We start from the raw sequence: 12279 nt of genomic DNA on the forward strand, positions 1-12279 counted from the left end.
CCACCTCCATATTCTTCTAATATACAGGTATACCTCGGTTTACGAATGCCTTGGTTAATGTAATTTTTGGTTTATGAAAGAAAATCCATTGAAAATAATGCCTCAGTTTATGAATTTTTTTCATCATACAAAGCAAGTTTCCCCAGGATGCATTGTGCCTGGGAGGTTCATAGCACCACCCCCGTGCATGCGTTCCTATGGGAAACCGCATTTTGGTTTGCACATTTTTCCCAATACAAAACGTCCTGGAGAACGCATTAAATTCATAAACCAAGGTATGCCTGTATTCTGGAAACCTCAAAATATAATGAGTACCCCGAAGTAAGAATCATAGTGTCCAATAGGAATTACTACCAGATAAACACATTTTTGTTGCAATTTATACAGTACAGCCAATCCTCGACTTACGAATGTCCCTAGATACAAAGTTTTTCATTTCAGAACGGCTCCATTGGCAAAAATTGGCATCGACTTGCAAAAGGAGCTCGACCTATGAACGAGGTCGAGGCTCTGTTCACAACTCAATACCATTTTTTGTGAACGGAATCGTTCGTAAATGGCTCCCTGCAAAAAGGCAGGGAGAAAGGACTGGAAATTTGAATTTCCCGCCCTTTCTCCCTGCCTTTTTGGCTTCAGAGCTCTTAAAGGGCTTCCTCGGATGTCGGGGGGGGGAGCCCTTTGAGAGCTCCGAAGCCAAAAAGGCAGGGAGAAAGGGTGGGAAATTCAAATTTCCCGCCCTTTCTCTCTGCCTTTTTGCCTTCGGAGCTCTCAAAGGGCTTTCCGCCAGACATTGGAGGAAGCCCTTTGAGCACTCCGAAGGCACCAATTACGGTGGCAGGGATCCCCAGGGAGGTCTCTCATGGTGGCTGGGGGACCCTGCTGCCGCGATTGGCACCTTCGGAGGTCTCAAAGGCCTTTCCCCCCAACATTGGAGGAAGCCATTTGAGACCTCCAAAGCCAAAAAGGCAGGGAGAAAGGGCGGGAAATTGGAATTTCCAGCACTTTCTCCCTGTCTTTTTGCCTTTTGAAATGCTGGAATCAATTAATTCAGTTCCCATGCATTTCAATGGGTAATGGTTCTTCAACTTACAGACTTTTCAATGTACGAACACCGTTCCAAAATGGATTAAGTTTGTAAGTCGAGGTACCACTGTACTCACTTTTTCTTTTCCCTATCCTGTTTGAAGGTTCAGCTGTTGGAAGAAATGATGTTGTACTAGTAGTTTTAGGTCAGTATCCTCCTGAGTTTCTGCCAGGTAGAAAGTCCAAGCATAGGAACAAGGATCACAGTTACAGTGTTGCTATTGCAAAACAGATGATCTCGATAAAGAAAACCCACCTTCTAGTTGTTCAGTGGTGGTATCTGAGCAAGCTATGTCACTATTCTGGCAGGAACTGCAGTTCAGTGGAAGCTCATTAGGGTACAGACTATGGCATCAAATTAGCCATCTTTCAGACCTGAATCAATGATCATGTTCGCCCTTTTGTTTGTGGTGTTCTTTTGACTAATGTATGCTAAGATTTTTTTCAAAGCATGTTCTTCCATTCAGTGTGCTTAACATTTTAATTTCCTTTTTCTCTTTTAGTATAAGGCAGGATGCCACAGCTTCTCTTATCTTGTTGTGGAAGGTAACAACAGACAGATTTAAACAGTGCTCACTTATAGATGCCACAAGTGTAACTCTTCTCCAAGCAATGGGTGGACTTGTCCTGACGGAGGAAATGCTTTTGTTAGGAAACAACTATTTCATTGGTGAGTTTTGGTAACAGTAAAACCATATATATATCATTCTTCAACCCAGGGCATCTAAATTGGCTTTCTATAATGAATACTGCAGTGCTCATAAAAATTAATAACATATGATATGAGCAGTTGTTTATAGAGTAGAGGAAACTACAAGATAACAAGTAGATTACCTTTTCCATACATTCCTAGTAAAACCCTGAGAGATTCAAAAGAGCTCTTACTTGTTCTGCGACCAGTAATATTTTAGGTAGAATTCTGAATGCAGTCCTTTTCAGTGGGAATATTCATTCATCACAACACTTTTTTCCCATGTGGTTTGAGTGGTAGAAAAAGTGTTCATATTTGATTCCTTGTTGAAAATACATTGGTTTATATAGTTTTTCCCTGCCAAAATGGGTAAAACCTGACTATTTCTGCTTCTGAAAGTCAGGGTAGATGATATTTTATCACATTTTTTTGCAGAGGCACTTCCCTGAGTAGTGGAAGACATTTATTTATCATACGCACATGATTTCATCCAAATCATTTATTGTGCATTAACGTGTTTTGTTTTGTGACTGGGTATAAACATTAAACAAAGAAGGTAAACAACAACTTACTTTTGTTGCTGAGATATGTCTCTGATAGCCCCATTGTTGAAAGAAAAAATGATCAATTATTGAGAATACTACGTGTCACAGTTTCCAACTGGACTGACCCCATTGGTGAGAGTGTTATAATAGGTACCGTGTTTCCCCGAAAATAAGAAAGGGTCTTATATTAATTTTTGCTCCAAAAATGTATTAGGGTTTATTTTCAGGGGATGTTTTATTTTTTCATGTACAGGAATGTACATTTATTCAGATACAGTAATGTCATCTTCTGGTTGCTTCACAATGGTAGAGGGCAGGGTTTCACTTAAGTGGAGCTTATTTTTGGGGTAGGGTTTATATTACGAGCATCCTGAAAAATCATACTAGGGCTTATTTTCAGGTTAGGTATTATTTTCAGGGAAACAGGGTAACACTTTACAATGCTGATTGTAGAAGGACTTCCCTGTGAAACCTCTCTTGCCATCTGCAGACCAAGGTCTTCAGTATCCTAGAATCCTTGAACTTTCAGGTATCTAGAATTATTATTTTAATCAAGAATCTAAAAGAGTTCTGCTCGTGTTGTGTGTGCAACTTTCTTTTGATCAGGACTTACATGTTAAGTGAATGAAGTTTAAAGAATTTCTGTAATATTGTGTATTAGATCTCCTACTGGGACACATATTTCGACCACCTGCCAGTAAGAATCAAAGTTAAATTAGAAGCCAGTTAATAATAAATCTGCATGTTTTTCTTTCGTTCTCAAAGAAAATTTATGGGGTCACGAAGAGTCGGACACGACTTAACGACTAAACAACAACAAAACATATGAATTTTGGAGTTGGAATATTTTTGTTAAGAGGATGTATACATCTGATGTTAAGAAATATGGAAGGTACCTTTCATATTGTGCTTGTGTTTGAGCTTGGGGGAAGAACCACCTGATCCATCAGAAAACACTTTGCTGGATAAGAAAGCTTCTGTGATCCTACATGTTTCCTCTTATACCATTTTCTCCTATGTAAATCTGAAATGAGACACATATTGTGATGTAGTGGAGAAACTAGGGCCGTAACTACGTGCTCGGAAAAAATTGAGTGGAGTTCACAGCAGCTACTGTCATAAACATGACAGAACCACCACTGTGGTTTTAAATTGGTGCCATTACATTTTAAAACTATATTAGGGCTTCTGTCACTGGCTGGCCACTGCTGGGAGGCTTCCCTGCTACTGACAGCACTGGGTTGGGACAGCAGGGTCTTCATCTGCTTGCCGGAGTTATCCCTTGGACAAAAACAGGATTGTTGCCTAGCCAGTGTTGGGAAGCTTCCTGGGTACGTTAGCACTGGCTGGCCATCAATGTTGATCTTGCAGGGGTGGAGCGGGGGACTCTCAACTGCTATCCTGACACCAGTACTATCAGTAGCTGGGAAGTTTCCCAGCACTAGCTGGCTGGTATCTGAGGAATCACATTAAAACAAGATATGTTTTTCAAGTGGTTTGGTGCTAGTGTGAATATAACCCACAGTAATATTTAGTTCCTGCCTAGGACTCAGGAGACCTGGGTTTGAATCCCCACTTGGCCATGAAAACTGGGAGTTTGTGGTACTGGTAAACCACTTCTTAAATATGTCACTTGCCTTGAAAGCCTGATAAATGTCAATGTAAATTGGCTTCAACTTGACATCATACAACAATAATGTGAAAATCCATCGAATAGTTGAAAGGCTTATTTACTCTAGCCACAGCTTGAAGCATTCTCCATTGAAAGGTTACACTCAGTGACTAAATAAACAAAACAAGTTTTTGCATGCATTATTTTAAAATGTGTGAAAGACAGAAGTAGTTTGGTGTGGAGACATTTTCCGTATGCTCGTAGGTTTAATTAAATCAGGATTTGTGGGACAGATGGTTTGCTGTAACTGGAACGTGAAATTGAAGTTGTGGTAATAATAGTACTTACTTGTTGCTTTTCCTGAAACATTTCCCCTCCCCATAACGAACAGTGACTTGCTCAGTGATTTGTCATCACTGAAACATGGCCTCAGAAACAGCAAAAACAAGGTATAATACCTGTTTTGGCTCTTAGGAGTTCTGGAAGGAATAAAAATGAGTACAGAAAAGCTCGCCTTTGTAAGTAAGTAAGTAAGTAAGTAAGTAAGTAAGTAAGTAAGTAAGTAAGTAAGTAAGTAAGTAAGTAAGTAAGTAAGTAAGTAAGTAAGTAAGTAAGTAAGTAAGTAAGTAAGTAAGTAAGTAAGTAAGTAAGAAAGAAAGAAAGAAAGAAAGAAAGAAAGAAAGAAAGAAATCTTCAGATATTTTGTTCCTGCTGTCCTTTGCAATGAATTTTACAGTGACATTGAATCTTAATTGGGCATCTGGTGGAAATGGCTTAACATGAAAATCAGTGTTAGTAGATCCTCCCTTCCTTCCATCTTCTGTTTTCTTCTTTGCTGTCAGCAGAACTAGGACGTGGGAACCCGAGTTTTGACCCAGAGTGTAAACATTCGGATACTGCAGAAAATTGCTGCTGGAAGGGCACAGATTTGCTCACCAGAGCACATATACCACCTCAAGTCACCCTTCCCTTCACCAAAAGAAATATAAAACAGGCAGTCTCAACATGCCACCAATTTGAATGTTACACACTCAGATCCAAACATTCCTCCGGCCTCTCACCATTTATGTCACTCTCACATGAACTAAGCTTAACCAGTAGGACAGGAAAGCCAAAAGCCAGAATTACCAGGTACAACTCTGCCAATTAATACTTTTGAAATGTCATGACTGTTAACAGCCCAATCTTACTCTCCATGCTCATCTGCTCAAGATATAAGCCCCACATAAGTCCGCCTAAATCTCTCTCTCAGAAGTTAACTTTCAGATAACATGAAAGTATTTCCAGAGGCTTCTGTATTCTCTGATTCTAGGTTCAACATGGAGATACTCATTAGAGGGGCCGTAGTCATGATGGCAAGTTACAGATGAATTGCATTCTTCCTTTATAGTAATTATATAGCTTATCCTCAGAAAACAGATTGATCTGAAACTGATGCTGTAGGTGAGGTCAGCTTGCAGATGTTCCATGCTGATTTTTTGAGGCAGAAAAAAGTGCATCTGTATTATATGAGTTTAAAACTTACTTTGGGAGATAGTCTAATAAAGCCAATCTCAATGGGAAACATACGGCCCTGGGGCCCCTGGCCCATTTGAAGGGGGCTACAGACTGGAAACAGCTTTTCACATACCACCTTATAAAGTTTGTTATGCAACTTATGCAATCCTGACTCAGCCTATCTTTTTTTCATATTGTGTTTATGGCCATGGCCTAAAAAAGGTTGAGAATGGTTATCACATGTATTTGTAGTTTTTACTAAAATTTTAATTTTTTTTCAGCCTGTGTTGTTTTGTGCACTTCATGACGTTTGTTCTGTACTTGCTCAATAAATATTGCCTGTCTAGTGAACTTTAGGAGAAATGGTTCACAGAGATTCAAGCAGTGATAACCGTTCACAACTTTGCTATGGTTTAAATGTTTCCTGTACTATAAGCTATGGCACAATACCAGAATTATTAGTGAACATAAACCAATAGACTTATTAGTGAGCATTCATATTAGCATTTTTTAAATACAAGGATTTTAAAAGCTCTTTTTAATATTTTCTCTCAATTGAATGAGGAAGACATAAGAGGTGAATGCATCTTTCTTTGATCATCAGGTATATCAGTCACTTTCTAATGCCTTCTTGCAGATTTTCAACTGTTCAGCTTGCTACAGTAACTCTGCTGCAAGTTCTTCCAAGTGATTCTGATGCACAAAACACAAATGGTTCAGAGAAGAAAATTATTTGCTATAGTGTTGGCTCTTGATACTAATTAACAAAATTAACATTTTTTAAAGACGCTCAGAGACCACTAAAAGAAGATCAGCAGGCATCTGCACCAAGGTAGTAATTAGCCAATCAAATGATTTTGTGTGCACACAGTATCTCTGCTAGAAATAATGCATCCCAAAAAACCTACCAAAAACTGTTTTTATCTGATCATGCAGGTTGGACATGCATTTAGTCCGTCCAGCCTGTCCTGAATGCTCCCTGCAACTTTTGGTCCATAGTTTGTGAAGGGCAAAGTTCCTTGAACCTTGTGGCTTAGCAATTTGGATTTGATCCTTCCATCGGGTGCTTTCTCATTAATGCGGCAGAAAACGTAAACTGTTCAACAGGTACAGACAAAGTCACCTTAGCATGGCAGACCAGAAGAGGCTTTGCTATCTGACAGTCATCATAAAGAGAAGAACTTGCATTATACATGGGAAATTATTTTAAAGCACGGTTAGATAATTTAATGCAGGATGAGGTTATAAATATCTGCTAGTATGAATGATTATAACTTTATGCTACCTCCATAACCCAGAGGCAGATTCCCTCTGAATACTCATTGCTATCTGTGTCAGAAGTACACTACAGTACTGTACAATTAATAAATGTATCAGATAATTTTTGCCTAATAACAAGCTACATCAAGACCATTTTGGGCAACTAGCATCAAATCTCCTTAACATGGCAATGAAAAATTTGATACTAGCTACCCTAAATGCTAATCAGAGAGAGGGGCTGTTATCCTCATGTCCTGAAAGTTGTCCGTTGTCGATTAAATAGCTGTTTGGTCTGATCCTATAGGGGCTTTCATCTGATCCAAAAGGGTTCTTCTGATATTATTAGAGAAAGGAGAGCTGTATCATCTTGTTGAAGCTTTGGTGTAAAGTTGTGACAGCCCTTGTTTAAATCTGTATTGGTTGTCCCAGTCTTTTCCTGATTGAGGGGAGCTCTGTCAGCTGCTATAATGGCTGCCAGGAAAAAAAATGTTTCTGGAGAATTCCAATTAAAATAATCATACATATTAGGTGAGTTAGAAAAATGTACAAAGTGGAATCAGAGTGTTTGAGTATATTGTTGGTCAGAGCAATAAACAGATATGCCAATTGAGTAGCTTTTATTTTTATTTTATTTTTCAAATACATATTAAAAATGCTGTTTGCATTTGCAGTTATTATAGAGAAGCCAGTGAACAGTTTCTCTAATCTTCTGTTTGTTCTGTGTTTTTTTTAAAGAGCAATTTATTGTCTGGCTTTTTAATAGTGATTTGAGAGCTCTGAAATACTGTTTGAAATAAAACCTTGAAATACACACTGTATGTAGGATCAGGAATCATGGAGAAATTTGTTTATTTTTCTAGTTCAAAATGGCCACACTTAAGGAGCAACAAAAGGAGGGCAAACAAAATTGCTTAGGTGTTCTAGATGAAAATGGTCACACAATGACATAACTGTTTCATATACTGTTCCAGTGAAGTCACACAGTGGTCCTTGTCGTACATAACTGCATGACAAGATTCATAGCTTCTCCTGGTTTATGTATGATGGTTGTGCCCTGTTTACTCGTCCCATGGAATTAACAGGTTAGCCAGCAGAAATCTGATATTACAACTTGGGATTCTAATTTGTTGCTCCCAAACAAGGCAAGATTTGTAAACCAACAACACAGGATTTTGGGTTCTAGGCTCAAACTAAGGCACACCTTTCTATTTAGGTTTCATCATCTTCTGCAAAGTGAGGTGCAAAGTGAGAACAAATAGATTGCATGCACTAGCCCACTGGTTCTTAACCTTGGGTTACTCAGGAGTTTTGGACTGCAACTCCCAGAAGCCTTCACCACCAACTGTGCTGGCTGGGGTTTCTGGGAGTTGCAGTTCAAAAACATCCAAGTAACAAAGGTTAAGAACCACTGCACTAGCCTGCCACTCATTCACAGTAAATTGTGATAAACCAGGTTTTGTGCTTTAGAAGAAAAGGATAGCATTAACAAAACTTCACCCAAATGTATGGTGCTGAAGAAATCTTTTCCTGCCACTAATAATAGCTTGTATTGACATTGCAAATGTGGCAGTGTGTTTTAGGCATGCCCCTGGTTGTGTGACTGGGATCCCCCCTAATAGATCATCAGTTAGCAGCAAATGACTAGTTATGCAAACCTCACACAGATACCAAAAGGATTCTTGCTAGGCCTTCTAAATTAGATGCTTCAAGTAAAGATTCTGCAGCTTTGATTAATTAGTTTTGTTCTTGATCCTTCAGTAGTAATGCATTTGAAGTTATTAATCCGTTTTGGAAAGATTATAAGGTAAAATTTGAACAAACTTGCTTTTAATTATAGAAGCCATTACATTATATGTCTGTGGCTGAAAAGAATTATAAATAGGGTTCTGAGTTTGTTCTATTGTCTGACAGATAAAAACAAACAATGAGTTGTAAGTACTTAAAAGGACTTTTGGAATTATAGGGATGTTGTAGCCAAGGTGGATTTCAGGAACAGCAGGTATGTCACAGCTAAATTGTTACCAGAAAATTGGTGATGTAAGGGAAAAATTACAAAGAAAGGTGGAATCTTGGCATTGTATTTTTAAGATTAAAATGTTCAAAGGCGCTTAAGATAAGTTTCCTTCAGGGATGAAGTCTTGAAAAGCATGCTAACTGTGTCAAATGAGTGGGGAAAAAAGATAATTTTGTAACTATCGGAAGGTTCCAAATAGATACCGACTTTTAACAGAGATAGGCAGTCACAATCTGCATTAAGAAGAGGGTCATTTTTGTACATTTTTTAATCTTGGTATAATGCATTTTGTTATCACAACCATTACCAGTTTTTGTTCTCAGAAGAGCTTGATTAAGGGCTAGTCTGGATGTGAATGAAATATAACATTTTGTTTGCTTTTTTAAACCTGCTAACTTCCATTATGGAAAAAGATATTATAAGGCTATAGAAGAGAGAAAAACCCACATATTGAAATTGTAAATTCTTTTTTGTATTTTTGAAGCTGAGGAATAGAGACAATTTTATTATATTATAATTATATATTATATAATTTTAATTATATTATTTATTAGCTATAAAATATATTACATGCTGATGAAAAAAGTAAAAGAGGACATAGAGATACAAAGAAGAAGGATGCATCCTGTCATCTCTACTTTTTTGTTTCCACTCAGAGGTGATTTGACAGCACTTAACAACAACAACATCAACAACAACAACAGCTCGGAGACTATCTCTAGAGAAGCAATTGCTGATTCAAATGATAGTATCATTGTCAGTGGAGAGGTTATAAACAACATTCAATATGCAGACAATAGATAATTACTAACTGACATTTCAGATGATCTTTAAAGGTTGCTCCATAAAGCAGTGGTCCCCAACCTTGGGCCTCCAGATGTTCTTGGACTACAACCTTCACCATCACCTCTGCTGGCCAGGATTTCTGAGAGATGAAGTCCAAGGACATCTGGAGGCCCAAGGTTGGGGACCAGTGCCATAAAGTCAATGAACTAAGTAATGAATACAGTGTAAAAATGAATGTGAAGAAAACCTAGTTCATGCCAATTATTAAAAAGAAAGCAACCCAAGAATTGCAGTCCATGAGTAAAAATGAAAAAAATTGCAGCATGTTGACAAGTAGAACTACCTTGGGATTCAATCATGGCCATGCAGAAAAAAATCAGAACAGAAGTGGTCTCGAGAAAATTCTTTAAAAGGAAGGATGTATGTGCAGCAAAAGTTTAAATTTGGTTTTCAGATTCCACGTATCAAAGTGCTACTATATGGTATGTATTTTAAAAGAGGCTACAGTTTTTTTTTAAAAAAAGGCACTATTTGAAATGTGGTATTCTTGGGATGCTAAGAATTTTTTGGATCAAGAGGGTGGCCTATAAAGAACTACTAATATGTGTGAATAAATACCAGGAAAACATAAAATACATAAAATTCAGAAAGCTGTACTGTGTTGGTCACGTAATAACAAAAAATACAGATGAATGTGAATATGAAAAGGATTGTGGAAAGCAGAAGAATGTCTTGGCAGAAGAACTTTGGAGATAGTTTGAATGCTGCACAACATTGTTGTTTAGAGGTGCCATGTTCAAAGTCGGCATGGATAACATGTCATCCTCTGGTAGGAGAGGACTGAGAACATCAAGAAGAATTAGATCCATGTTTTTATTTCCTTCAGTAACTCAAGTTGATATGCATAGAAGCTCTCCCCCATTCCCTACTTCATCCTCACAACAAGACTCTGAGGTAGGTCAGACTAACACAATGATTCACCAAAATATTACCATCTACTAATACCACATTGGGTATCCAGTTGCAAACATACAGTAAGATAAAAATGGAGGTGCTCCTTCCATTGTTAAAGCCTCGTGGCGCAGTGGTTAAAACGCTGTATTGCAGCTAAAACTGTGCTCACGACCTGGGGTTCAAATCCCAGGTAGCCGGCTCAAGGTTGACTCAGCCTTCCATCCTTCCGAGGTCGGTAAAATGAGTACCCAGCTTGCTGGGGGGGCAATGTGTAGCCTGTATAATTAAAAATATTGTAAACCGCCCGGAGAGTGCTTGTAGCGCTATGGGGCGGTATATAAGTCCAAAAAAAAAAAAAAAAAAAAAAAAAAGAGCCTTCTAGTAGTGCCATGGTTAAAGTGCAGTATTACAGCCCAGACACTGCTCACGATCAGCATTCAGTACCAATGGATCTGCAAGCTGACTTGAGGTTGACTCAGCCTTTCATTCTTCCGAGATTGGTAAAATGAATATCCAGATCACTGGAGGTGGGGTGGGGGCAATGTGTAACCTGTATAATTAAAAAATAAAATAAAATTACAAACAGGCCCCAAGAGTGATTTAAGCACTCTCAAGCGGTATTGAAGCAGCACATTTTATAAAAATAATCAGATTCTGTGTTAGCTCTGTTTAGTATACAAATATTATCTTTTAGAAGTGTGTGTGTGGCAACTTTAAAACTTTTTCATTCTGTTGCCTCCTAAGAAAAAAGGAATTTTATTTATATATTTTCCTTTCTGTGTTCTTTCATCCCTTTCCATTATCAAGGTGATTTGCATGAACATGGTAGCTTTGTTTCCTGAAAGCACTGGCTGTTTAGTCCAACAAACATCATAAACTCATATGCATTTCAGCTATATTCAGCAGTACCATTGGTTATACTGCAAGTATTTCATGGCTTCAGGTGACAAGAAACTGCGTGAATGCCAGAACTGCACGTTTTTCACTTCACTTTCTTTAAATATACCCAGTATATAAAGAGTGAGTGAAGAACAAAGAAAACATGTTCTCTATGTGCAAGGTAATAGTTTCTGACAGCGGGCATATTGTCATCATAATGTAGTCTCTCTATTTGTGTGTATGTATGTGTGTTTAGCATTATGACAGTACTTAAATGGAGGTTCTGAAATTTCAAATTACAATGGAACAAATTGCAAAATGTTGCAGTATATCCTGTCTCCTAAGGGCCCACTGTCAGTTACAGAGACACTCGACCCAGGCGCTGGAGCACTGAGGATTCTAAATTGCTTCCATTTCCGCTGCCTTGGGGCACGCTTCTTGTGAGAGAGTTGCCCCTCCACATCACCAAGCTCTGGAGAAGAAGGCATGCCAACTCTCTCCACTGGAGGTGGCGTGCCTCTGCATACTTCTCTGCTCACATGCTGCCAGAGAGGAAAGAGGCAGTTGTGACCTGGGCAGCAGCGCTGTGTGTTCCTTCAGTTTCAGATGATTTCCCTGGACACTCTGTTTTGTCTGGGTTCCAGGAAGACTCCTGGGAACGGCCTTACCACAGCTCTGATGAGAGTTTGTTGAAGCCTGCTCCCTGCCTCTTCCCTCTCTAGTGATGTGCCTGCAGAACGCTGTGTAGAAGCACTCCCGCAGAATGGTTGGATGCCTCCTTTTCCAAAGCTTGGTGAGACTGTGGGGTCACCTCTTACAATCGGAGTGAGAGCATGCATCTGCCACCCCCATGACTGCAGTGAAAAACAATCATCCTACATAAACAGACCATGTTCTCTTTCTTCTTCCCCCCAAATTATATCATCCATGTTTTTAAAAAAGACAACTAGAACGTTTC

General features: G+C 38.7%; 1 protein-coding gene across 1 annotated transcript in view; it reads left to right on the top strand.

Moving 5' to 3' along the window:
• Window positions 1-12279, top strand: part of DNER (delta/notch like EGF repeat containing) — a 165883-nt gene that overhangs the window by 75538 nt on the left and 78066 nt on the right. Inside the window, exon 4 of the mRNA XM_072996015.2 lies at window positions 1587-1753. Within this exon, the coding sequence (XP_072852116.2) occupies window positions 1587-1753 (167 nt within the window). The remainder of the gene's footprint in view (window positions 1-1586; window positions 1754-12279) is intronic.

This window comes from Pogona vitticeps, chromosome 3 (assembly GCF_051106095.1).
Source record: "Pogona vitticeps strain Pit_001003342236 chromosome 3, PviZW2.1, whole genome shotgun sequence".
Lineage (NCBI taxonomy): Eukaryota > Metazoa > Chordata > Lepidosauria > Squamata > Agamidae > Pogona > Pogona vitticeps.